The sequence below is a fragment of the Rhinoderma darwinii genome, chromosome 7 (genome assembly GCF_050947455.1).
Source record: "Rhinoderma darwinii isolate aRhiDar2 chromosome 7, aRhiDar2.hap1, whole genome shotgun sequence".
Lineage (NCBI taxonomy): Eukaryota > Metazoa > Chordata > Amphibia > Anura > Rhinodermatidae > Rhinoderma > Rhinoderma darwinii.
The window spans coordinates 21,140,792-21,167,215 of record NC_134693.1 but is presented as its reverse complement, the minus strand read 5'-3'; the positions used below and the strand labels follow the sequence as shown (position 1 = coordinate 21,167,215).

The following is a 26,424-nucleotide window of genomic DNA, read 5'->3' as shown; positions in this document are numbered from 1 at the left end:
GAGGCGACTCCGGGATGCTGGCCTTCAGGGCAGAGTGGCAAAGAAAAAGCCATATCTGAGTCTGGCTAATAAAAGGAAAAGATTAATATGGGCAAAAGCACTCAGACATTGGACAGAGGAAGATTGGAAAAAAGTGTTATGGATAGACGAATCGAAGTTTGAGGTGTTTGGATCACACAGAAGAACATTTGTGAGACGCAGAACAACTGAAAAGATGCTGGAAGAGTGCCTGACGCCATCTGTCAAGCATGGTGGAGGTAATGTGATGGTCTGGGGTTGCTTTGGTGCTGGTAAAGTGGGAGATTTGTACAAGGTAAAAGGGATTTTGAATAAGGAAGGCTATCACTTCATTTTGCAACGCCATGCCATACCCTGTGGACAGCGCTTGATTGGAGCCAATTTCATCCTAGAACAGGACAATGACCCAAAGCACACCTCCAAATTATGCAAGAACTATTTAGGGAAGAAGCAGGCAGCTGGTATTCTATCTGTGATGGAGTTTTCTAGTCATTTTGCAACTCATTTGATAAATATAAGTGTGAGTTTTCATTGAAAACACAAAATTGTCTGGATGACCCCAAACTTTTGAACGGTAGTGTATATATATATATATATATATTAAAGACACCGTCTTCTTATGTATCAAATTGACCTTTGACCCCCCTGTATCTACTATTTCAATGTCTTGGAATACCTCAAGGCTGCGGCACTGACCCATAATGCCAACATGATGGCATCCTAGCAGAGCTGCTAAAAGTAGGGTACAAGATTTCTGCATGGTATTCCTATCCTCCAATATGATAAACATATTATTTGAACTTTATTTTTGCACAGTAACATAAAGGGTCAGTTTATCGTAAAATTGTGCTCTACTCTAATAAGCAAATCTTTGTAAAAAGTTATGCCCCTTCCATGACATATGACATTTAATTAAAAGAATATTATAAAATATAAGGGAAGACTGAGCAAAGTTAATGACCAAACATAACATAAGAGTTCTGGGGTGTACATAGAAAAGATGGGTCCCCCTGGTGGTGGTTCATGCCATTACACTATTTGCCTAGGAGCGCCCAGTTTTTGTTGCTCCCCTTATCTATTTTAGATACATTTTATAAATTTATATATCGAATATTCCATCACCTATCAGATTGCACCATTGCCCGATTTCATGGTAATTATATAATTATATACTATTGTTTTCTTTTCACAGTGGTTCCAATATCAAAAGCAGAAGATGCTTTGGGATGAGAGTTGGATTCTGACCTTGAAAGACTTACCTGGTATATTGTATTGTCAGTCATATTACATTGAGGTGATAGTCACAGCTCTGCATAGATTTTTTTCTATTATTTTCATTTAGGAGATGAAGTTTGGAATGAGCTGGGCAGTACAATCAGTCTGAGACACAATAATAACATAATTCCAGGTCAACGGACAGAGTTAATGGCAAACACGGTCTTCATACGTGGTTCCTCTATGGAAAATTTCCTACAAACAGGGATATAGTGAGTAAATTACATTTGACAATGAATATGCTATCGGGCTGTCTATTTAGTAAAAAAAACTTAGGGTAGGGCCCCACGTAGAGGGGTCCAGATGTGGCCGAAACTCCACTCACTTCCGGTGGCCAATGGTCGCGCGATTTTGCCGATATCATCCAGCAAAATTGTGCGGCCGTTGGCCACCGCAAGTGAGTAGGTTTCGGCTGCATGCAGACGTCACTACGTGGGTCCGTACCCTAAATCACTGGATTTCTCAAGGGCGTATGTACCGCATAGGCAGCTCCTAAAATTGATATATGCCACCTGCAGATGGGGCTCCATTTCAGATTGGTCCTACCCCCTTTTCACATTATTGTTGTGAAACTCAGAGGAGTTCAGCCTCCCTCCTTCATAAAGTCTCAACTATATTTGTCTAGTGAGGCTTTGTCACACAAGGGATTGCATCTGTTCCATTTATGATCCCAACTAATACATACAAAAATGCATCATCAATATCCTCCATAATGCCATAATAATTATAGGGATGGGGGGGGCTAAATTTTTTACACAAAGCGTTCCAAATCCGCTTCACACAGCTACAAATACATAAAAATACATAATTATCTGGCAACGTGGAGCCACCACTAGGGGGAGCTCTCTACATAGACAGCTGGTGAACTCAAAGTGAGCTATATAATTCCATATGCAGTGAGCTCCCACTAGTGGCATCTTCAGGCAAACACTATGACTGGGTGACAGGAAGCAGGGGAAGTCGTTTAGTGCTAGCGCTCTCTCGCCATGGGTAGTCACATGGTCTGTCTTTATGGTAGGTAAGCCACAGAATTGAGAAAAGTTGTAAAGAGGTCTTGAACCCAATCTGATACTCCCTGCAATAACAATAATTTGAAATAATTTTTTGTTGCCTTCTAGCGATGGACGAATTGTTTCTGTCAAGAGGATATATAAGAAAAATTTCACTATTACAAAAACCATAAGAAAAGAGGTGCAGCTTGTACGGTAGGTGTTATATATGGGATCAGTGATGCTTTAGTAGCATTTTGGTTTTATTTGCTTGCCCAAATATTTCTTGGTGCATATGTATGTGATATAAAAACAACAGGTGATACGTAATAATTTTATACTGTATCTAAAGGGTCTTTCCCAAGACTTACTGTTTATTGATTTGATATTCCATTAATATCTGATCGATGGTGTACTATCTGCTGGGATCCCGACTGATGCCTAGAACAAAAAGGCCTTATATCTAGATAAAGCACAGCGCCCTTCCTGACAGAGCAGCATCGGAGTTGTGCTTTATGGCAGCTGCAATGCATGGAAGTAAATGGTCAGAAAAATGACAATAGACTAATACGTTCTTCATGAAGAGATGGGGTACAGTCTTCTCCCCCATAGAATGGCAGGGGAGCTGCATACAGAGCATCATATGTGTATACATAGTATATAGTCTTGCCTTACTGCCTTATTTAGGCCCCTAGCAGTACACTAGAGCTGTCATCTGTCATTAAATTCTCCATCCTCTAATAATAATAAAATGACTCTGCAGACCCTGTACCAGTCTGCACAGCAAAGTTGACAAGTGAGCTGCAGAAAACAGGAAATGTCAGCCTATTATGTGTGCTTCATTGGCTAGTGTGTAAACTGCATTTTTTCGGATTTATCAAGAAAAAAGACGCAAGGTGAGAACTGTTGGACGCAAGTGGCATGAAAGTCTGTTTGTAGCACCATCCATAATAACCCAATCATGGTTTAGATATTGGAAATACCTGATTTACTGTCAAATCATGCGATCACTTTGAATCTGTAGGAAGTTGGATCACCAGAATATATGTAAGTTCATAGGAGGATCAGCGGACGGAAACATCTTCATCATCACAGAATACTGTCCAAAGGGAAGTCTGGCGGATGTACTGCTGAATGATGATGTTCCTCTCAACTGGGGGTTTAGGTGAGTGATGTTTCCTTTAAATAGTGAAGGATTTGTTTTTTAAAATAAAAATGAAAAGCAATTCCAAAAAATACAATATTATAAAAAATATACAATATAAAATATCTTCAAATAGGCTAATAATATGAAATAATAAAAATAATCATATTGAGTGCTTTCTGTTTTCTTCTGACTGTCACTCCTATGAGCACAGACGTTATATTTTCTTTGCTCTAGCAGGAACTTTCTTCTGAGCTCATTGTCGCCCCCTGCTGCTCACTGCACTTGTAGGACCAGCCAAAGAATAAAGAAAGAGGAGTGATAACTACTCTGGGCACATTTCTGTCTCAAAAATGTGGTTGTCACTTTTCAAGCCCATTCTACTAGCTAATATGGGGAGTCCCAAGGGACAGGGGCCTCTATTACATCCATATGTCCTAATAGGGCATATGGCTTTAAATAATCTTATAAAACGTTTCCCGTTTCTAGACTTTCCTTTGCCACGGACATAGCCCGAGGAACGGCTTATCTGCACCACCATAAAATGTACCATGGGAGACTGACATCACGTAACTGTGTCATAGATGACCGTTGGGTTTGCAAGATCTCAGGTAAAATCTTTTTTTAATAGTTTTCTGATTAAATGACTTATATATAGAAAAGGATTCTGATAGACATATGAAGTTAATGGAGACGTGACAGTTTTTATTGATAGCTACCAGGGTGCATGTAGTCCGTCATGTGGGGAATATAATGTAGGACTACCTTATCTTTACTAAAGGGCAACTCTGTAATATACTCAGTAGACATATTGGTGGTAGGAAAAGTCTGCATTCTTGTATAATGCATTTATGGCTGGGTGGCAAAGCGCAATTCTCTCTAGCTTCTAAAATAGCCGCCTATGTTTGCAACCAGGGCCGGCCTCAGCACCGGTATATTGCCGCTGCCGTCATGGCTCCTCCAGGAGCGGAGTCCCCAGCCAGAGTGTTGCGAACGCTCTGGCCGGTGATTGCTCTGGCCGGTAATTCCGCTCCTGGATTAGCCCCTGGCGTCACTATCCATATATGGACAGCCTCCCTTGTAGACAGCACTACTCCCCCTCCTTGTAGATTGTGCCATTTGGGCACCCTCCAGGAGCGGAATCCCCAGTCTGGGGCTCCTCCTGAAACGGAATCCCCGGCTAGAGCATTGCCGATGCCCTGCCCAGGGATTCCGCTCCTAGAGGGAGCCCCTGACGTCGCTGTCCATATATGGACAGTGACCTCAGGGGCTTCTCCAGGAGAGGAATCCCCGGCCAGAGTGTCAGCAGCGCTATGGCTGGGGATTCCACTCCTGGAGGGTGACCCAATGGCGCGATCTACAAGGAGGGGGGTGTAGCGCTGTCTACAAGGGAGGGTGTGTGGGGCACTATAGGCAACAGAGGGTGTGTGGGGCAGTATCTACAAGGGAGGCTGTGTGGGGCACTTTCTATAAGGGAGGCTGTGTGGCACTATCTTTAAGGGGTGTGTGTGGCACTATCTACAGATGGCACTGTGGCATTATCTACAAAAGTTGGTATTATCTACAGAGGGCACTGTGACATTATCTACAGAGGACACTGTGGCATTATCTAGAGGGCACTGGGAATATGGGGTCACAAACTGGGGGCATAACTTCTCTATGGGAAAATAGGGGGCCTAACTTCTATATGGGGGCACAAACTGCAGTTTTTTGCCGTTTTACTGCTGCCGTGAGTTCCACTGCTAAGGGCCCCACTTACTCTGTGTCGCCAAGGGCCCACATAAACCTGGAGATGGCCCTGTTTGCAATATCCTGTCTCCAGTTGCGAGCAGCTCTATCTCACAATAAAACACTGTGCAGACTAAGAGGAGAAAAACATCCATGAGCTCATGTAAGTTTTTAATGTTTTTGCATTTTTGGAAAGGAAAAAAACAGGAAAAAATATACGCCCGCTTGTATACATTGCTTTATAATTGCAACATTATGTTAATATAATAGGATCATTGACAATATGTATCCCCTATAAGGAACAATCCAATAGTGTTTTGTTTTTTTATACAGATTATGGTTTAATGGTTTATAGACGTGACGAGTTTAAAGAATTAATCGAAAAAAAACCTGCGCATATCTGCCGTGCCCCAGAGGTTATTCAGAGTAACACCAATTGTGTCCTGCTGACCCCTGCTGCCGACGTGTACAGGTAAATATACTGCTTAGGCTATATTCACATCTGCGTCAGGGCTTCTGCATATAACCGCATCTGTCGTACAATAAATGCCAACGATGCCCGACGGACCCCATTGACTTATAATGGGGTACATCTTGATGTTCTTTAATGTGACAGCAAAAATTCCACTACATGCTGCGCTATTTTTGCTGTCAAATGTGACGGAACTGCCGAAAGACCCTCTGACCATGGCCGGCCTTAGGGGATTGCAACATCATCGTTTGCACAGGGAGTAACACTTGTCCCTACTGAAGGAGGACGCCCGTGGCCCTGATGGTGTAAGTACCCGGAGCTTGCACCCCTGATCCCACACTTGGTCCCTGCATCTATGGAAAGAGATTTTACTTATAGATAAGATTTCGCTTATAGATGTAGCAGAGCTGTTTTTTTTTTAGTACAGTGGAATAGTTATAGGGCTGTAGTGATAGCAGTTACAACTGAGTCCCAATAATCTTGCGGGTATGATGAGGTTCTGCAGCAGTTATGGCAATCTACTGACAATGTATTAGTCTGCTACATGACAGGATACACAGTAATATTGCGGTTCTGAAAAATGTGCCCAGTCCGATTCAAAAATGTCTCTATTGAGTTGTATTATAGAAATGTAATTTATTTCTGCCTATTTATAATGTTAAATGATTCTTGTATAATATTATATTTCTGCACAAGTCTAATTATATTGTTCTTCTTTTAGTTATGCCATTGTGCTAGTTGAAATTGCCAGTCGCTGTGATACATTCCTAGTAAGTGTTGCCGATTTAACCTCTTCAAACTGCATATATTTTAATGTAGTATAGATGATGCAATTTACAATTACTATAATACATACACGTGGTATTACACTTTCAGTGCTAGTACTATCCTAGATACTGTGTGTGTTTATATACAGATGTAGCAGAGTTCAGTTTGTCAATGTAACAAAGCTGAATTAGGGTATGTGCACACACACTAATTACGTCCGTAATTGACGGACGTATTTCGGCCGCAAGTCCCGGACCGAACACAGTGCAGGGAGCCGGGCTCCTAGCATCATACTTATGTACGATGCTAGAAGTCCCTGCCTCGCTGCAGGACAACTGGCCCGTACTGTAAACATGATTATACTACGGGACAGTTGTCCTGCAGCAAGGCAGGGACTCCTAGCATCGTACATAAGTATGATGCTAGGAGCCCGGCTCCTTGCACTGTTTTCGGTCCGGGACTTGCGGCCGAAATACGTCCGTCAATTACGGACGTAATTAGTGTGTGTGCACATACCCTTACTTGTCAGGTGTAGCAAAGTCATATATTTCATTGCAGCAAAGCTATGTTTGTCATTTGGCACAACTCGTGGTGATATGATAGCACACAAGAAAACGGCGACAGCACACTGCAAACACTAATGCCACCTAAGCCACTAAATATAAATATGCATTACTGCTAAAGCTACTTACAATAGGGAGGTTCTTAGCACACAGTTTGATAAAATTATGTGAACCCACCTGCCACGACAAGGCGACCTCTATGATGTGGGAACCTACGCTGCACATACACCCAGAACTGGGACTAAACCTACATATTATTGTAAGTAGATTTATCTCTGTGTTTGGGCGTTGCTAGGCAATGCCTTTGGTTTGAGTCTGGATTTGGTCATCATTTAGCTTTGCCTAGTTAATTAGGGCAGAGTAGTTTTCTTAGGCTAATATATACTTCAGGCCTGGATTACTCAGGTGCTGGTTATGCTGTTTCAGGCATGTGCTAAACTCTTTCCAGATTCTAGTTGGTGATTTTGTTCTTGTCTATGTGTTTATTTGTACTGTGTGGCCTGTTGATCCTCTGAGAGATCTAGTTTTTGTATAGTCATTTTATGTGTATCCTGGGATCAGTAGTTCCTCTGGTTTGTTTGCATTTCCTGTGCATTTGGTCTTCTGCCAAGCTGTTGTCTTACCCTGCTGTGGGATAGTATTCAGAGTGCTGTTTATTCTTGTCCACTGCCTATTCATCTGTTAACTGCTTGCACGCTATTTATCTGCCATCCACTCAATTTATGCTTCGTATCCATCATCTAATACCTAAAGTATTCGGTTCCTCTTATCCACTGGTGAGTTACTTGTGCCTTTTGTTTACTGTCAGTATTGATGTGTGCTTCTCCCATGTTATAGTGATTGTCTGGTACTGCGGTCTTGAGCAGCACCAGCGGCGTAGCACTATGTGAATGGAGCGGGACTACGCATGCTGGGCCACCTACTCCATTCTGTTTCTATGGGGCTACCGGAGATATTCTGTATCTATACCAACTCCCCCAATTGCACCATTAATAAAGAAAAAAAACACTAATATTACAAGCTATGTTCTGTAAAACCCCACAATAGCGCAAATGTCTTGTTCAATTTCTAGGAAGATGCTTACCTAAAGGACTTGACATGGAGACCAGAGATACCAGATCTAAGCGCTGGCAAATATGACCCTGACTGTCCAAACCAGGCAGATTACTCGGAGGTTAGTGCTACTTCCATAGTGTTCGCATATGATGGGGGATGGGCCTATGAATAATTGTGGCTGTGGTTGGTTGACTCGGAAGTGAGGTATATTTTATCCCAAATGTAATCTTTTAATGTTGAGCACTCTATTAAGGAATCCATTTATTTCATTTTCATATTACACATGGCTTTAGAATCAAACTACACAGGGTTTGTTTGTAGTCTGTAACCATAGAGACACATAGCTTTGCATAGGAGCTGCATACACAAAAATGTAGGATATTTTTAATTAAGACAATTTGCAAAGTTTCTTAATTTACCAAAATTATACAATTTAAAAAAGGCTGCACAGGGCAGAAGGTTGAAAATGGAAATGTTTTGTTCAGCGGTGGAGGATTGGCTCCTTTTTAGCTTTGCCCTATTAGGACACAACTGTGATCAGTGACTCCAGCTTAGATGCCTTGTATATTTATAGTTGGAGGTAGTATGAATCAGCCTATATTATTAGAGGCTTAGGCTGTTATTCTGTCCAGCCTCCATGCTTTACACTGCAGCTCAAAAGGAAATAACAAGTAACCATCATCCAAACACTATATAAGCTTTAAATGCTATCGTTGGAATTACCCTTTCATGAAACCAGAAGAAATATATGAAATGATAATGAAGAAATTATGAAGTGATGTTCTGTCCCTACTGCAGTGTCATATGTGGAGGCAGGGCCGGCCTTTGGTTGGATAGAACCCTATGCATTACCTTATGTTGATGTCCTCTTATGATATAACATATAGTGCCAAATAATGCAATCTTACAATGTACAAATTAACCTAATATACAGTGCCAGATTACCACAACCATACAGCACCCAAATAACAGTGTCATAAGGTGCACAAATAACAGGTTAAAATCCCTAAATAACACTGCCCAAAAATAAATCAGTGAATGTAGCTGCATCCTGGGAGCCGTCTTTCCATAGGTTTGATCGCCAAGTGTGGGATTAGAGGGGAAATTCTCTACGTGCAGATGCCACAAGGACTAGTGGTGCCGTCTTTAGTATTGACAGGTGATGCGCCCTGTAAAACCACACATAATGTATTACACATCGCTAAAGGCCCTTTTACACGGGCCAAGGATCGGGCAAATGAGCGTTCATATGAATGCTCGTTCCTGATCAATGCTCTCTGTAAACAGGGCAACGATCGGCCGATGAACGGGCAAACGCTCATTCATCAGCTGTTCTGCTCGTTTATGCGGCCAATAAAATGGTCGCTAGTTGGCAGCACATCTCTGTGTGTAATCAGGGAGATGTGCTGTTGACATGATGGAAATGTATGAGAACGATTGATCGTAGTAACGATCGCTCGTCCCCATGCATAACCGGTCATTGCTCCTTGAGAAATGAGCAAACGAGCACCGATTGACGAGCTGTTTCGACGTTCATTGCTCATTTTTACGGCCCATATGGGGCCTCTATAAAAGGACCCTAAGGTCAGCCCTGTGGGGCGGGCTAGTAAAAGTGATAAAAGTAGCAACAAATGACAATACAATCTGAAGAAAGCATCCGCCATAAATAGTAGACCCCTGATTGTAATGATCATAACGTGTCTTATAACAACATAAAGTATAATGCATGAGTTTGAATTTGCAGAAGAGGTGACATATCCCCTTGACTAAAGTCGTATATATCACAGAGGCAGACCATGCCACTGCTATGGGGCCCATGGAGAGAGGGGGCCCAGCCTGGGTAGTGAGAACCTGTGCAAGACTCCCCTATCCAGAGGAACCGCATTGTCGGAAAGGAAGTGGTTGGAAAATTGGTGCATGGGTCATGGAAAGGGTGCGGTGGGGAATCAAATACCATATCCCTCTGTCCTGGGGGCAAAAGTTAGGGCCATAATGGGGGCCCATATTGATCTTTGCATTTTGATCCCTTACATGCACAGCAATGCCCTTGAAAACATAAAATAATTGCACGTCCTCTTGAGCTCACAGATGTCCTCGCATGAGGTGTTTACCTTTCACGAGCATTAGGCAGAAATAATCGTAAACTGAAGTCATCACTCCCGGCTGAGTCACTAAACCCTTGTTTACTAAAGATGGAGAAAAAATAATAAGTGATGTCAGTGGAGACGTTTACATATACTGCACCCTAAAAGTGGAGTCCATGCTACTATTATGGGGGAGCAACACAAATTGTAATTTTACAAAAAGAGGCAAAAAAAAAATTGTTCAACGACAAAAAGAATCGGAATATAAAACATGCTAAATCCAGATGTAAACTGTATTAATGGGTCTGGCAAAGTCTATGTGTTCTACTATTAATATTTAATCTAGTCATCAAGTAGAGTTTACACCAGCAATCCGCCACGCACAGACATATAAGACAGACAACTTCACATAGTTTATAGGAATAACAAAGTTTAGAAGAGAGGAATTAGAACTATATTAAATACTGTAAAATAATTATGTTACATAAGAGCGTGCGGTGCAGAGAATATAAACACGGATGGGATGTCCTAAAGTGGTTTTGCCTTTAAAAAAAGCAAAAAACAGCAGTCAATATACATTTTTGAGTCGTCTAATTCTGCTTAGTCCCTATGGCCGCATAATATGGAGCCGTAGACACTCCATGTGCCGCCGTAGGGTGTTCTCCCTCCATTAATAGCTCCAATGGAACATGGTAAGATTGTGTTCCTCCATATTAAATCGGATGCATAGTCAGTTGTTTTCAATACAAGCTGTCTGTCATTATTTTTTTTTAAACAATTTTTGTATATACAATTTTCAATAACGACATCATGATCCATGCGACTAAATCGGTTGCATAATTCATGGGGGACATGATCGATAACACCGCCAATCAATCTTTATGTATAGCTCTAGCTACAGATAGAGGAAAGTAAAACATTTCTAATTAGAAAAAGGGTCGACTTTTCTTCCCAGAAACAGAGCCTCCATTTTCCACAGGATTTGTCTGGTATTTGCAGTGAAGGTGGGTGAGCTGCAATACCAGACACAGCCATAAATAAGAGTGGCGCTGTTTAAGCAAAGGAAAAAAACGTTTATGGCTGGGTTCACACGAGCGTGTGCTTTTTGCGCACGCAAAAAACGTGGTGTTTTGCCTGCGCAAAATGCACTTCACAGCTCCGTGTGTCCTCAGCATATGATGTGCGGCTGCGTGCTTTTCGCGCAGCCGCCATCATTATGACACTCCATATGGATGTTTGTAAACAGAAAAGCACGTGGTGCTTTTCTGTTTTCATTCATCCTTTTCATAGCTGTTGCGCGAATCACGCTCGTCCCACGGAAGTGCTTCCGTGTGGCATGCGTGGTTTTCACGCACCCATTGACTTCAATGGGTGCGTGATGCGCGAAAAACGCCCCAAAGAACGGACATGACGTGACTTTTTTTCAGCGGGCTCACGCTGAGTAAAAATCACGCACATGTCTGCACGGCCCCATAGACTAATATAGGTCCGTGCGACGCGCGTGAAAATCACGCGCGTTGCACGGACGTATATCCCGTTCGTCTGAATAAGGCCTAAGGGCGGACAGTGCAGACAGTCCGTGCGTTTTGCGCGCGTGGCAGCAGCGTGTCAGCTCCGTGTGTCCTGTTCCTATGGATGCGCGGCTGCGTGCTTTTCGCGCAGCCGCCATCATTATGACACTCCGTGGTGCTTTTCTGTTTACATTCATTCTTTTACTGCTGTTGCGCGAATAACGCTTGTCCCACGGAAGTACTTCCGTGGGGCAATGCGTGATTTTCACGCACCCATTGACTTCAATGGGTGCGTGATGCGCGAAAAACGCCTAAGTATAGAATATGTTGTGAGTTTTACGCAGCAGACTCACGCTGCGCAAAACTCACGGACTGTCTGCACTGCCCCATAGACTTGTTTAGGTCCGTGCGACCCGCGTGAGTACCACACGGGCTGCACGTTCGTCTGAATCCACCCTAAGAATGAGTATTCAGAAGATACTAGCAAAAAAGTAAACCCAGCAAGTACTAAACCCAATACTACAAGGATGGAGGGGACCTTGTACTACCATGAAAGCAACTTGTAGTGGTCTCCGATGGCATGCAAGGAACAGAAAGTTTATGTACAAGTTAACTTTGACTTCTAATAGGATTATTTCAATTTTTTTATATTAATTTCTGTTTTCTGCAGCTGATACAGAAGTGTTGGGCTCACAATCCTATGCTGCGACCCCCATTTGAGCAGATTAAGAAGAGTCTTGAGAAAATGAATCCGCACAGAGTTAGTCCGGTGGATATGATGATGAACCTGGTAAATCTGGCTGGTCCGTAATGCAAAATAGTGAATCTCAGCTCTGAATATCTTATTATTGAATGTGGCTGTACTCAGTTTATGTTATTACAAGGTTTTTAGTTACCCCAATACTTCATTAGTTCATTTCTAGTCCAAAAGGACAATTTATTTATCCGGTTCAGGATCGGGCTATTTTGAGCCTTCAGGACCAGATACCGTTTAGCCATTTTTAGCACACGGCTATAACTTTTTCATTTGTTGGGCTTGCGACGTGATTTTTGCAATGTTTTTTTTTTTCTAAGACTATGCAGGTTTCTTTTTTATAATTTTTTTTTACACTTTTTTGCTATTTTAGAATTTCTAGGCTTAAAGTCTGAAAATAATAGTAAAAAAAATATGCTCTTTTATGTTTCAGCTAATTTTTTCTGGTAATAATTTAGTTTTACTCTAAAATAGACCTTTTCTTTGTGATTGCCATTGTCTACCGTAAATTTTGATATATTACATGTCTATTTTAGGGTAACTGGGTCTGGGCTAGCGTTATGACAATGATTGAAATCAATACCAGCCAGGACGGGATGTCTATTCACAATCCCGACACTTGTGTGGGACTTACAGCACAACACATCGAGATCACGTTGTGCTGTCATTTACAGCGTGATCTCGCGAGATTACGCTTGCTGTGCTGTAAGTCCCACACAAACGTTACCGAAGTGTCAGGATTGTGAATAGTCATCGAGTCCTGGCTGGTATTGATGTCTATTCACTGTCAAGACACTTCAGTAACGTTAATGTGTGTGTATGTGGCTGCACATAGTGAACAACGCAGGATCACTATGTGCTGAATACATGAATGGAGAGAAGTGTATGACGCTGATTGGTCAGCGTCATACACTTCTCTCCACAACGCCCACTTGATCAAAAGTAAAAACACGCCCATTTGGGCATTAAGAAAGTCATTAGCATAAAGCTAAAATCGCTCATAACTTGGTGAAAATAGATTGTTTTTTTAAAATAAAAAACACAGCTGTTACCTACATTACAGCGCCGATCACATTATGTAAGAGACAGGACACTTATAATCTGGTGACAGTGTCTCTTTAACACAAAGTTTCCCCCTGCTAGGACCCCCAGGGATCTGTGGGGAAACCTGGCAGTAAATGTTTAATAGGGTGTATGAAAATGGGTTTTCTAAACTAGAGACTTTTTTTAATCTGTTTCTAACCTAGCCTATTTACGAGCAGAAAATATTGCTCATAACCAGGGGCATAACTATAGAGGTTGCAGCGTCACCAGGGCCCAGTTGCCCTTGGGGCCTAAGAGGACTTTTGCCCAATAAGAGGACACCACTACTATAAATGATGCGTGATAGTTGGAGGACCACATTATGGTATTTACAGTGGGCCCAAGAGCTCCTCTGCTCATAATAAATGTTGGGACAGGGCTACATGGCAACTTCAGTCGCACTATCTCAGCTGCAGGAAGTTTTTAAGACGCAAGTAGAGTAATATCACTTTAACGCCACTTGAATTGCGAATGTTCTACACTTTTGACACGCTACAATACAACTGAATTGCAGATAGTTTTTGACAGTCAAGGTTTGTAGAGGCAACTTTGGCACAGCATGTTGCCAAAGTCGCATTTTGTCACACAATCACAGCAAACTGTAGCAATTCTTATAATAACGCACAGAACTGTAAGGAAGTCAAATTTCCTCAGCCAATGTTACTGTAAAAGTCACTGTGTAGACCCCAGCCTTAAAGGGGGTTGTATGAGATTAGAAAAAGAGGTTGTTTTTTTTTTTCTAGATATAGCGCCACTCTTGTCCATGGGTTGTGTCTGGTATTGCGACTCTGTCTTGTTTAAGTGACTTGGGCTGAGCTGTAATACCTGACAAAGCCTATGGACAGGAGTGGTATTGTTTCCAGTAAAAAAAAAAAACACCCCTTTTTCTAATCCTGGACAACTCCTTTAAACTATGTTTTTTTTGTTTTTTACTGTAGATGGAGAAGTACAGTAAACATTTAGAGGCTATTGTAGCTGAGAGGACTCAAGATCTTTTACAAGAAAAACAAAAGACTGATCGTCTGCTTTACAGTAAGTAGTAAACCAGCGCGGTGCAGCCATAAAGCAAGGTTTATCCACTTGAACTGTGGGGCAGCTATAGGGGCGCAGTGCGACCAATCACTACTCAGCCTTTATGTCTGGGGTGGTCCCAAGTGGTCTCCACTTCAAAAAGAAAATCTGCGCAAAATAAATGATGGCGGTCAGAGCGCTATCTTGGAACAAACCCACTTTATTGAGTGTATAGATCCTACAATGAAGAAGTGGTACACAGCGACAGAACAGAAAATGATTTGAGGGTCCATTTTAAACATTTTGCTCTGCGGCCCAGTAAATTTAGGCTATGCCTCTGCCCCATAATGTTGACAAATCTATGCATACTGATGAAGAGGTCACAATCAAATATTCACGTGTTAATTGTTAAAATAAGATTTATCTTATCTTGATAATTTGCAATGATTTATTTGTATGAAAAAAATCGAACTTTTTTAAACAAAAATGTTTTATTGTTAATATGAAGCCATCAGCGATTAATAGAAAAGTATACAACATACAAATAGAAGACCCCATTAAAATGTGAATAAGAAATTCTCATACCTAAGCTGCCTTTTTAGGCCATGCTCACATGCACACAGGGCGGATACGCTGCGTAAAAGCACACAGCATATCTGCCCTTGGCGCCGCGAGGAATTCCGGTCGAAAAATCGCACCAAATTGTGGAAAACTGCACGTAGAAAAAAACACATACTTACCCTCTGACGTCCTACAGCCCGGCCTCCTGGGATGACATGTCATCCCATGTGACTGCTGCAGCCTGTGATTGGCCTGTGATTGGCTGCAGCGGTCCCATAGGATGCAACGTCATCCCAGGAGACCGGCCTGGATGAAAAAAACACAGAATTCTGGGTAAGTATAAGATTTTTTTTTTTTCTGAGTTATGTTTTTAGCGGCGGAATCCCTGCTTTTCTGCCGCAAAAAAAATGCAACATCTGCTATTTGTTGTGGGTTTTTAACTCCCCATTGAATTCAATGGGTTAAACCGGCAAGAAATAAGCAGCGTTTACGCAAATACAATTGACATGCTGCGGATTAAAAAACTACAGAATTCTGGGTAAGTATAAGAGTTTTTTTTCTTCTGAGTTGCGATTTTTGTTGCAGAATCACAGCTTTTCCAACGCAAAAATCGCAATATCTGTTATTTGTTGCCGCTTTTACCTCCCTATTTATTCAATGTGGAAAACCCGCAACAGAAAAGCTGCAGTTACGCAAATATAATTGATATGCTGTGGATTAAAAAAACGCACCGTAGGTCAATTTCTGAGCGTTTTTTCCAGTCATCATTTACGCAGCGAGTGGATGAGATTTCTTCGTATCTCATCCACTGCTGATACTGTAATATGCTGCGGATTTTCCGTTGCAGAAAATCTGCAGTATTTATGCTACATGTGAACTAACCTTTAGGCCTTATTCACACGGACGGGTCCGTTTTGCGCGCGCAAAATGTCCGTGTGTCATCAGCATATGGTGCGTGGCTGTGTGATTTTCGCGCAGCCGCCATCATTATGACACTCTGGTTTTATGTTTGCAAACAGAAAAGCACGCGGTGCTTTTCTGTTTTCATTAATTGTTTTTACTACTGTTGCGCGAATCACGCGCGGCACCCGGAAGTGCTTCCGTGTGCCGAGCGCGATTTGCACGCACCCATTGACTTCAATGGGTGCGTGCTGTGCGAAACACGGGCAAATATAGGACGTCATGAGTTTCACGCAGCGTGAAATTCACTGACAGTCTGAACGGCCCCATTCATTAACATAGGTCCTTGCGACGCGCGTGAAAATTACGCGCATAGGCGCGTAGCACGGACGTATAACACGTTCGTGTGAATAAGGCCTTATAGTGAGACCAAATGAATTAGCAACTCATTTGCAGTGGATCAACATTTCACAGAGCAGACAGATGTCCTTGTTGAGACTTCTAGGACACAAAGAAAGACCTCACTTAAAAGTCTGAATAGGGACTTGAAGATGAATGGAGCTGTTCTATATGTGTTCTTCACCAAGCAGATATTGAGATGTCTACCATATAGAAGATGTCTCGCGGTCATAGAATCTGTTTGTTCACATGTACAGTCAGTGACTATTTATATATTCTTTTGTTTTTTTAGTCATTGGAAGACATTATTCTTTACTATGCACATTAAATGAAATGACTGCCAGAGCTGCTTTCTGGAAACTGTTCTGGCGAATAGAGGAGGTACTGAAAGTGGGACCCCCCTCTTTATGTCCATATGCTCTAATATGACATATGGAAAGCGGTTGAGACAACCCCTTTAATTTTTTATGTTTTCACACAATTCAATTTCCTGCAGCAAAGTTTTTACACACTTTTCCTATCTGGACAGGAACTATAGATCTGTTCATCCAAAGCCTCCTGGTTTATGAATAGAATATCAGAACTACAGTGGAGACTGACACCTACAGAATTGCTGTCAATTAACCCTACTATAAGAAAAGCAAAGGTTTAAATTTGATTCTCTTAAAAATAACCTGTCACCCCTCCTGACATGTCTATTTTAGTAAATACTTGTATTCCCCATAAAATCACAATTCTGGAGAATTTTTTATTAGAACTCTATGTTGTGCCATTCCTCTGTTATTCCTCCTAGAAATTTATGAATAAATTGACAACTGGGTGTTACCATTCCATTTGTTAAATGGGCGTGTCCCTACAGTCTGGCACTGTGAGCACTGATTGGACAGTGTCAGACTGTGTAAAGACACACCCCCAACTAGTTACACCCAGTAATCAATTTATTCATACACTTCTAGGAGGAATAACAGAAGAACGGAACAACACAGAATTCTATTATGGGGCATACAAGTATTTACTGAAACAGACACGTCAGGAGAGGGGACGGATCCTCTTTTACCTTGTTTTGTCATGATTATTTTTCATATTTGAAAGTACAACTTTCTCACACATTATAATATTTGCACCAGGTATGCTTCCCAAACCTGTAGCAGATGATCTGCGCCAAGGCCTGACGTGTGAAGCACAGAGTTACTCCAATGCTACTGTCTATTTCAGGCAGGTTTTATGCATGTGTCTTTTTATAGATTTTTGTGTCCATAATAAAAATACATATTCCCATAAGTGAGAAGAGCTGTGATATTAAGTAGCCAATCTCAATACAAATTTGACAGTCAATTAGTCATTATAGCCTAATGTGGCCACATATTTTCTTGCATGTGGGTCCCAAGAGATCTCCCTATCTGATTTGGACATTAGATATTGGATGAGATGAGCAGTGACTACATCTGGGACGATATCTGGTTACTGTCTGACTGCACAAATGGTGTCTGGCAAATCCAATAAAGTGTCAGAATGACACACAGAAGAGGAGGAAAGTAGTAGAGGGGTATCAGGGGCTGAGGTGTATTGTAACCGTATACCCTGCAGGGTCTGTGGAAAGCTGGGTGACAACCTCGATGGGTTCTGTCGTGGCTGTCACTGTAGGAAATCCAGAATCTGCTATTATAGAGATCTGGAGATTTGTACTGACTACTAACTATGATTTTTCTCTCTGGTTTAGTGATATTGTGGGTTTTACTTCACTGTCTGGGGCAAGCACACCATACCAAGTAGTCAATTTCCTAAATAAGTTGTACACCAAGTTTGATGACATCATTGACAACTATGATGTGTACAAGGTGGAAACCATTGGAGATGCATGTGAGTATGAATTTTAAAGGGTAGGTGCACCTTTCTGATTAAAACAATTAGAAATGCATCTGTAGACCTGGAAAGTAGCTTGCTGTATGGTGTTGGATTATTTCTGTTTTGTTTTTTTTTAAACTGTTTTCTGTGACATGTCTGCATGTGAAGCTGCAGGCTCTGTGCTCAGTGGGTGTTCCCGATAAAGGTGTGTGTGCGTGTGTGCATATATTATTGCAGGATTAGACTACGCTTTGTTGTCATTAATGATTTAACTTCAGCTGCATCAACCGGGTGCATATACTTTACATCTGCATAGGAGCTGTATATTCCAAACGCTAGGATATTCTTAAGCATTTAGGCAAAAGTAATTGCAAAGCTGCTTTATTTTAAAAGCATTGGTGCTAAGAGAACAAATTGTTGCAGAGATGAACATACCCTACAAGAGCCGTTTTTTTCTATGTGATCATTGATACAATACAAACAATAACAAGTGGAAAAAAGGAGCAAAATAATGAGAATTAAATTTTAATTATTTGGGTAATTGTGCATAAATAAAAATGTCAAATGTATTGACACTCCGTCCATGTCTACAGTGAAAACTTTTACAATGCAAAATCAGAAATATCTGTAGGATCACGAAGACCCAGTTAATGCCAATCCATGATACTCACCGGTTTGTTTTGTGCCCTGTAGATATGGTAGTATCTGGTGTACCAATGGAAAATGGCATAAAGCATGTGGCAGAGATTGCAAGCATGGCTCTAGATCTGATTGCTGCGTGCCATTCCTTCACGATCCCACATATACCAGATGCTAAGCTGAAGATCCGTGCTGGAGTACATTCAGGTAGGTGATAGGTGATGGGGATCAAATTGACTGCAATTCTGCACAGGTAAATCTTTACATGTAATTATTGAATTAATTATTTGCATCAAAGGTCCTGTTGTGGCTGGAGTAGTGGGAACTAAAATGCCACGTTACTGTTTATTCGGAGATACTGTGAACACGGCATCACGGATGGAGTCTACCAGTGAAGGTAAAAACTACACCTAAGTAAAGCACATTATATACAACACAGTCCGCTCACTCTGTAAAGCTTCTTTAGTTGTTTGTGTCTGACTGTGACACTGTGCTCACCATGTCGGGCCATGTAAACGAACGCTGATCAACAAGACAGCTCGGCACTCGTTTGCTCCTTTCACAAGGAGCTATGTATGGGGACGAGCGCTTGTTACTACAATCGCTCGTCCCCATACATTTCTATCATGTCGGCAGCGCGTCCCCCAGTTTACACACGGAGATCTGCTGCCGACAACCATAAGGCTGGGTTCACACGAGCATGTTCAGTCCGTAAAGGACGGAACGTATTGCGGCCGCAAGTCCCGGACCAAACACAGTGCAGGGAGCCGGGCTCCTAGCATCATAGTTATGTACGACGCTAGGAGACCCTGCCTCTCCGTGGAACTACTGTCCCGTACTGAAAACATGATTACAGTACGGGACAGTTGTCCTGCAGAGAGGCAGGGACTCCTAGCGTCGTACATAACTATGATGCTAGGAGCCCGGCTCCCTGCAGTGTGTTCGGGCCGGGACTTGCGGCCGAAATACGTTCCGTCCTTTACCGACGTAACATGCTCGTGTAAACCCAGCCTAATATTTCATGCTGCATAAACCAAGCGATTAGCCGATGAACAAGCATCTGTTCGTTCATCGGCTGATCGATGCCCTGTTTACACAGGGCAATGATCGGGAACGAGCATTCATATGAACGCTCATTAATTTTCTTTCTCCTATTAATAAAATAGTGGCCCTGCAGGGTCAAGGAGTCAAAAAAATATTATTTTTGTACCCTGGAGAGCTCTGTTTTTGTTAGTCAAGGGAAGAAAATCATTAGTGATTAGATAGATAGATAGATAGATAGATAGATAGATAGATAGATAGATAGATAGATAGATAGATAGATAGATATCCAAAAATATACAAAAGTAGGCAGCACTCCAAGTAATGGTGAAAAAAGTGAGTTTGTTTATTCGCCCTGGTGCGACGTTTCGGCTCGAACACTGGAGCCTTTCTCAAGCATGCTCCAGAAAGTCACTTTTTTCACCATTACTTGGAGTGCTGCCTACTTTTGTATATTTTTGTATATTAGATGGATTTATTTTCCTGTAAGGTAATATATCTAAAATGTAATTATATTATTTTATTTTACTGTCATTTTTTTTATCCATTAGCGTTAAAAATTCAGTGCAGCTCCAGTGCCGCTGATCTGCTGAAAAAAAATGGTGGCTACACTCTCATATGCCGAGGCACGCTGGATGTAAAGGTATAATAATAGGCTGCAATGATCTGTATGGTCATCATTAAACGGGTAGTCCCAACTTAGACTTTTATGGGCCATACATATCCGATAGATGCAAGTCCCAGCTCTGTTACTCAAATCTATCTCCAGAATGGGGGGGGTCACCCGACCAACGTCCACCTTGCTCGGCTGTTTTTATATTGCCAATTAGAAGTGAATCAAGAGAAACTCGCACAAGCCACCTCTTCATTCACCGCCTGGCGAGATGTGATCGGGTGACCCAATTTGAAGATAGGTGCAAGTCCCAGAGCTGGCACCAGTCAGACTTTTATGACATATCCTGTGGATTGCCGTTGGCATTACCCTATTTATAAAAAAAAAAAGCAAGAAAAAAAATACACTACATTATATATGTGGTAACGCGGGCGCCGAGTCGCGGTGGGCGGGGCTCTCTGAGCTGAAGTTGGTATTCGCGCCCTTTGGTCACGGTGGCGCACTTTCTCTCTCCCGCGCCTCGGGCCGCAGAACCAGTGAAATAAGTGGTGCTTGTGGGATACACTGTTCTCTGTCCCCTGGGATGTTATGTGGTGTACCCCGAATAAGGATGTTCCAGGAGACAGGGTTCAATAAACTTTCACAGTAGTTTTACTGGGCACAATATGCTTGGTGGTTACTTTTGTCACAGAGGCAATGTCTTTAAGTAGAATAAACATATCACAGGGTATTGCAAATGGTGGTACCTGCTTCACCTCCCTGAATCTGTCTGTAATTCCTCCAAGTGTGCTGTGAGTTCTGCTCCTCTTTCTTCTCTATACTGTGCTGGAAGGTGTGCTGCTGACTGTCCCAATCCAGTTGCCCTATCACAGAGGAATGGTGTCCCTTCGGGATTCTAGGCTGTGTGCAAGCTCCTTGCTTTGCTCTAGGCACTCTCAGTAGTGTCCAAGCTCCTTGTCTGGCTTCTGTGCCACATGCAACACACACTGACCTGCACTCCTTTCACTTCCACATGGCTGTTGCTGATCCTCTCACAGAATTCCTCTCAGTTCCACATGTCTGCTGCAGCATCTCACTGAATCCAACTTTAGACACTGACTTGTCTGCTCTCCTCTGCCTGCACGCTGCTGCACACTTCTCCTCACTTCTGCACTGCTCTGCTCCACACTGCTGCACTGCGTGAGGTTTGTTCCTCTGTCCCCAGCTAGCTACACCCCTCCCCTCTCTCTGGAGAATACATCTTAAAGGTGAAGCAGCCCATTTATGTTTCTGCTGAGTCATATAGGGAAGTGAATTCAGTACCAACAATGATTACAGAATAAAGCACATTAAAACCTGCATACTAAAGCAACAGTACAATGACAGTAAATAAACAGCAATTTTCCTGGGTATCACATATATTTTTAGCGAAGAGCCTATTAGAGTATATGTAAAATAAACCTAAAACCTCACATACTGAGTATAATTCTAGCTGACATTATGGAGGCTGTAAATGTAGCAGGTGACAGCTGGAGACACAGATGACAAGACCAGCACATCCCCAGATACTGACTGTTTCCATTATCACTCAGACACTTGCGTGATCATCAAAAATGGCAAATCTGTCCAGAATTATGTGACTGCATGAGGCACTGACCAGATAGATAGTGGTGAGATGAAAAGGACAAATGTGTCTTTTACATATTGAGACTGATATTCAAAACCTCTTATCATCATGTATTTTATGGTGAATCATAATTGATGTTTTCTACCGCTCTGAGCTATTTTCTAAGATAATTATACCACTAGTTTGGCAGATGTACAATAGTGAAGGATAAGTGGCTATCAAACAGCTGTGGCACTGCCTGTCTCTGGAGACATGGGATCAGATAGAGCAAAATTCAATCTCTCAGATCTTTGTTTTCCTCCACCGTAGGTAGCTAAGGGGCCCGGGATTGAACTGCTTACGCTGCTTTGCTTCAGAGCCATAGAATTTGCTTGTAGCCACCACTAGGGGGGCGCACTGCATACAGATTTTTACATCTCCTAGCTGTATGAATCTATATGATGTGAGCTCCCCCTAGTGGTGATTGCAGGCAACCAGAATTTTATCTTTTGACTCTGTGAAGGGAAGCAGGGGGTTTGGATCTCTGTGTGAAAAACATATAAAGATATATTATGAAATGATGGTAGATATTAACTTTAAAGGGAACCTGTCAGCAGTTTTGACCGCAATCTGACAAACTATATGGAGGATGGGGAGGGCAGGGTAAACAAAGGGGCTGGGGAGCATTCAGTACAGAAAGCACGGAGCATTGCAGATGAAGGTCTCAGTCATGCAACCTGCATGACGATCACTGCTCTCTATATAGTGCTGGGAGTCTGCCTAGCCGTCCACCTGGGTTGTTCATGGACCCTGTTGAAATCAGCATGATACATTAACAAAAAGCTGCCTCCAGCTATAACAATACTCAACATGAAATGACGCAAAGGTTTATCTGTTTTATGTTTATTCTGCCACTAACCTAAGGCTGGATTCACACGAGGTCATTACGTCCGTAATTGACGGACGTATTTCGGCCGGAAGTCCCGGACCGAACACAGTGCAGGGAGCCGGGCTCCTAGCATCATAGTTATGTACGACGCTAGGAGTCCCTGCCTCTCTGCAGGACAATTGTCCCGTGCTGTAATCATGTTTTCAGTACGGGACTGTAGTTCCACGGAGAGGCAGGGACTCCTAGCGTCGTACATAACTATGATGCTAGGAGCCCGGCTCCCTGCACTGTGTTCGGGCCGGGACTTGCGGCCGAAATACGTTCCGTCCTTTACCGACGTAACATGCTCGTGTAAACCCAGCCTAATATTTCATGCTGCATAAACCAAGCGATTAGCCGATGAACAAGCATCTGTTCGTTCATCGGCTGATCGATGCCCTGTTTACACAGGGCAATGATCGGGAACGAGCATTCATATGAACGCTCATTAATTTTCTTTCTCCTATTAATAAAATAGTGGCCCTGCAGGGTCAAGGAGTCAAAAAAATATTATTTTTGTACCCTGGAGAGCTCTGTTTTTGTTAGTCAAGGGAAGAAAATCATTAGTGATTAGATAGATAGATAGATAGATAGATAGATAGATAGATAGATAGATAGATAGATAGATAGATAGATAGATATCCAAAAATATACAAAAGTAGGCAGCACTCCAAGTAATGGTGAAAAAAGTGAGTTTGTTTATTCGCCCTGGTGCGACGTTTCGGCTCGAACACTGGAGCCTTTCTCAAGCATGCTCCAGAAAGTCACTTTTTTCACCATTACTTGGAGTGCTGCCTACTTTTGTATATTTTTGTATATTAGATGGATTTATTTTCCTGTAAGGTAATATATCTAAAATGTAATTATATTATTTTATTTTACTGTCATTTTTTTTATCCATTAGCGTTAAAAATTCAGTGCAGCTCCAGTGCCGCTGATCTGCTGAAAAAAAATGGTGGCTACACTCTCATATGCCGAGGCACGCTGGATGTAAAGGTATAATAATAGGCTGCAATGATCTGTATGGTCATCATTAAACGGGTAGTCCCAACTTAGACTTTTATGGGCCATACATATCCGATAGATGCAAGTCCCAGCTCTGTTACTCAAATCTATCTCCAGAATGGGGGGGGTCACCCGACCAACGTCCACCTTGCTCGGCTGTTTTTATATTGCCAATTAGAAGTGAATCAAGAGAAACTCGCACAAGCCACCTCTTCATTCACCGCCTGGCGAGATGTGATCGGGTGACCCAATTTGAAGATAGGTGCAAGTCCCAGAGCTGGCACCAGTCAGACTTTTATGACATATCCTGTGGATTGCCGTTGGCATTACCCTATTTATAAAAAAAAAAAGCAAGAAAAAAAATACACTACATTATATATGTGGTAACGCGGGCGCCGAGTCGCGGTGGGCGGGGCTCTCTGAGCTGAAGTTGGTATTCGCGCCCTTTGGTCACGGTGGCGCACTTTCTCTCTCCCGCGCCTCGGGCCGCAGAACCAGTGAAATAAGTGGTGCTTGTGGGATACACTGTTCTCTGTCCCCTGGGATGTTATGTGGTGTACCCCGAATAAGGATGTTCCAGGAGACAGGGTTCAATAAACTTTCACAGTAGTTTTACTGGGCACAATATGCTTGGTGGTTACTTTTGTCACAGAGGCAATGTCTTTAAGTAGAATAAACATATCACAGGGTATTGCAAATGGTGGTACCTGCTTCACCTCCCTGAATCTGTCTGTAATTCCTCCAAGTGTGCTGTGAGTTCTGCTCCTCTTTCTTCTCTATACTGTGCTGGAAGGTGTGCTGCTGACTGTCCCAATCCAGTTGCCCTATCACAGAGGAATGGTGTCCCTTCGGGATTCTAGGCTGTGTGCAAGCTCCTTGCTTTGCTCTAGGCACTCTCAGTAGTGTCCAAGCTCCTTGTCTGGCTTCTGTGCCACATGCAACACACACTGACCTGCACTCCTTTCACTTCCACATGGCTGTTGCTGATCCTCTCACAGAATTCCTCTCAGTTCCACATGTCTGCTGCAGCATCTCACTGAATCCAACTTTAGACACTGACTTGTCTGCTCTCCTCTGCCTGCACGCTGCTGCACACTTCTCCTCACTTCTGCACTGCTCTGCTCCACACTGCTGCACTGCGTGAGGTTTGTTCCTCTGTCCCCAGCTAGCTACACCCCTCCCCTCTCTCTGGAGAATACATCTTAAAGGTGAAGCAGCCCATTTATGTTTCTGCTGAGTCATATAGGGAAGTGAATTCAGTACCAACAATGATTACAGAATAAAGCACATTAAAACCTGCATACTAAAGCAACAGTACAATGACAGTAAATAAACAGCAATTTTCCTGGGTATCACATATATTTTTAGCGAAGAGCCTATTAGAGTATATGTAAAATAAACCTAAAACCTCACATACTGAGTATAATTCTAGCTGACATTATGGAGGCTGTAAATGTAGCAGGTGACAGCTGGAGACACAGATGACAAGACCAGCACATCCCCAGATACTGACTGTTTCCATTATCACTCAGACACTTGCGTGATCATCAAAAATGGCAAATCTGTCCAGAATTATGTGACTGCATGAGGCACTGACCAGATAGATAGTGGTGAGATGAAAAGGACAAATGTGTCTTTTACATATTGAGACTGATATTCAAAACCTCTTATCATCATGTATTTTATGGTGAATCATAATTGATGTTTTCTACCGCTCTGAGCTATTTTCTAAGATAATTATACCACTAGTTTGGCAGATGTACAATAGTGAAGGATAAGTGGCTATCAAACAGCTGTGGCACTGCCTGTCTCTGGAGACATGGGATCAGATAGAGCAAAATTCAATCTCTCAGATCTTTGTTTTCCTCCACCGTAGGTAGCTAAGGGGCCCGGGATTGAACTGCTTACGCTGCTTTGCTTCAGAGCCATAGAATTTGCTTGTAGCCACCACTAGGGGGGCGCACTGCATACAGATTTTTACATCTCCTAGCTGTATGAATCTATATGATGTGAGCTCCCCCTAGTGGTGATTGCAGGCAACCAGAATTTTATCTTTTGACTCTGTGAAGGGAAGCAGGGGGTTTGGATCTCTGTGTGAAAAACATATAAAGATATATTATGAAATGATGGTAGATATTAACTTTAAAGGGAACCTGTCAGCAGTTTTGACCGCAATCTGACAAACTATATGGAGGATGGGGAGGGCAGGGTAAACAAAGGGGCTGGGGAGCATTCAGTACAGAAAGCACGGAGCATTGCAGATGAAGGTCTCAGTCATGCAACCTGCATGACGATCACTGCTCTCTATATAGTGCTGGGAGTCTGCCTAGCCGTCCACCTGGGTTGTTCATGGACCCTGTTGAAATCAGCATGATACATTAACAAAAAGCTGCCTCCAGCTATAACAATACTCAACATGAAATGACGCAAAGGTTTATCTGTTTTATGTTTA

At 42.4% G+C, this 26,424-nt stretch overlaps 1 protein-coding gene across 1 annotated transcript in view; it reads left to right on the top strand.

Annotated features, from left to right (window-relative positions):
- The window catches only part of LOC142657068 (atrial natriuretic peptide receptor 1-like), a 41,008-nt gene that overhangs the window by 14,101 nt on the left and 483 nt on the right, over positions 1-26,424 (top strand). The window contains exons 8-20 of the mRNA XM_075832117.1: positions 1,211-1,280; positions 1,361-1,505; positions 2,412-2,498; positions 3,307-3,447; positions 3,916-4,021; positions 8,030-8,131; positions 12,279-12,398; positions 14,384-14,477; positions 17,444-17,531; positions 18,037-18,176; positions 18,855-19,007; positions 19,099-19,197; positions 20,393-20,484. Of these exons, the coding sequence (XP_075688232.1) occupies positions 1,211-1,280; positions 1,361-1,505; positions 2,412-2,498; positions 3,307-3,447; positions 3,916-4,021; positions 8,030-8,131; positions 12,279-12,398; positions 14,384-14,477; positions 17,444-17,531; positions 18,037-18,176; positions 18,855-19,007; positions 19,099-19,197; positions 20,393-20,484 (1,437 nt within the window). The remainder of the gene's footprint in view (positions 1-1,210; positions 1,281-1,360; positions 1,506-2,411; positions 2,499-3,306; positions 3,448-3,915; positions 4,022-8,029; positions 8,132-12,278; positions 12,399-14,383; positions 14,478-17,443; positions 17,532-18,036; positions 18,177-18,854; positions 19,008-19,098; positions 19,198-20,392; positions 20,485-26,424) is intronic.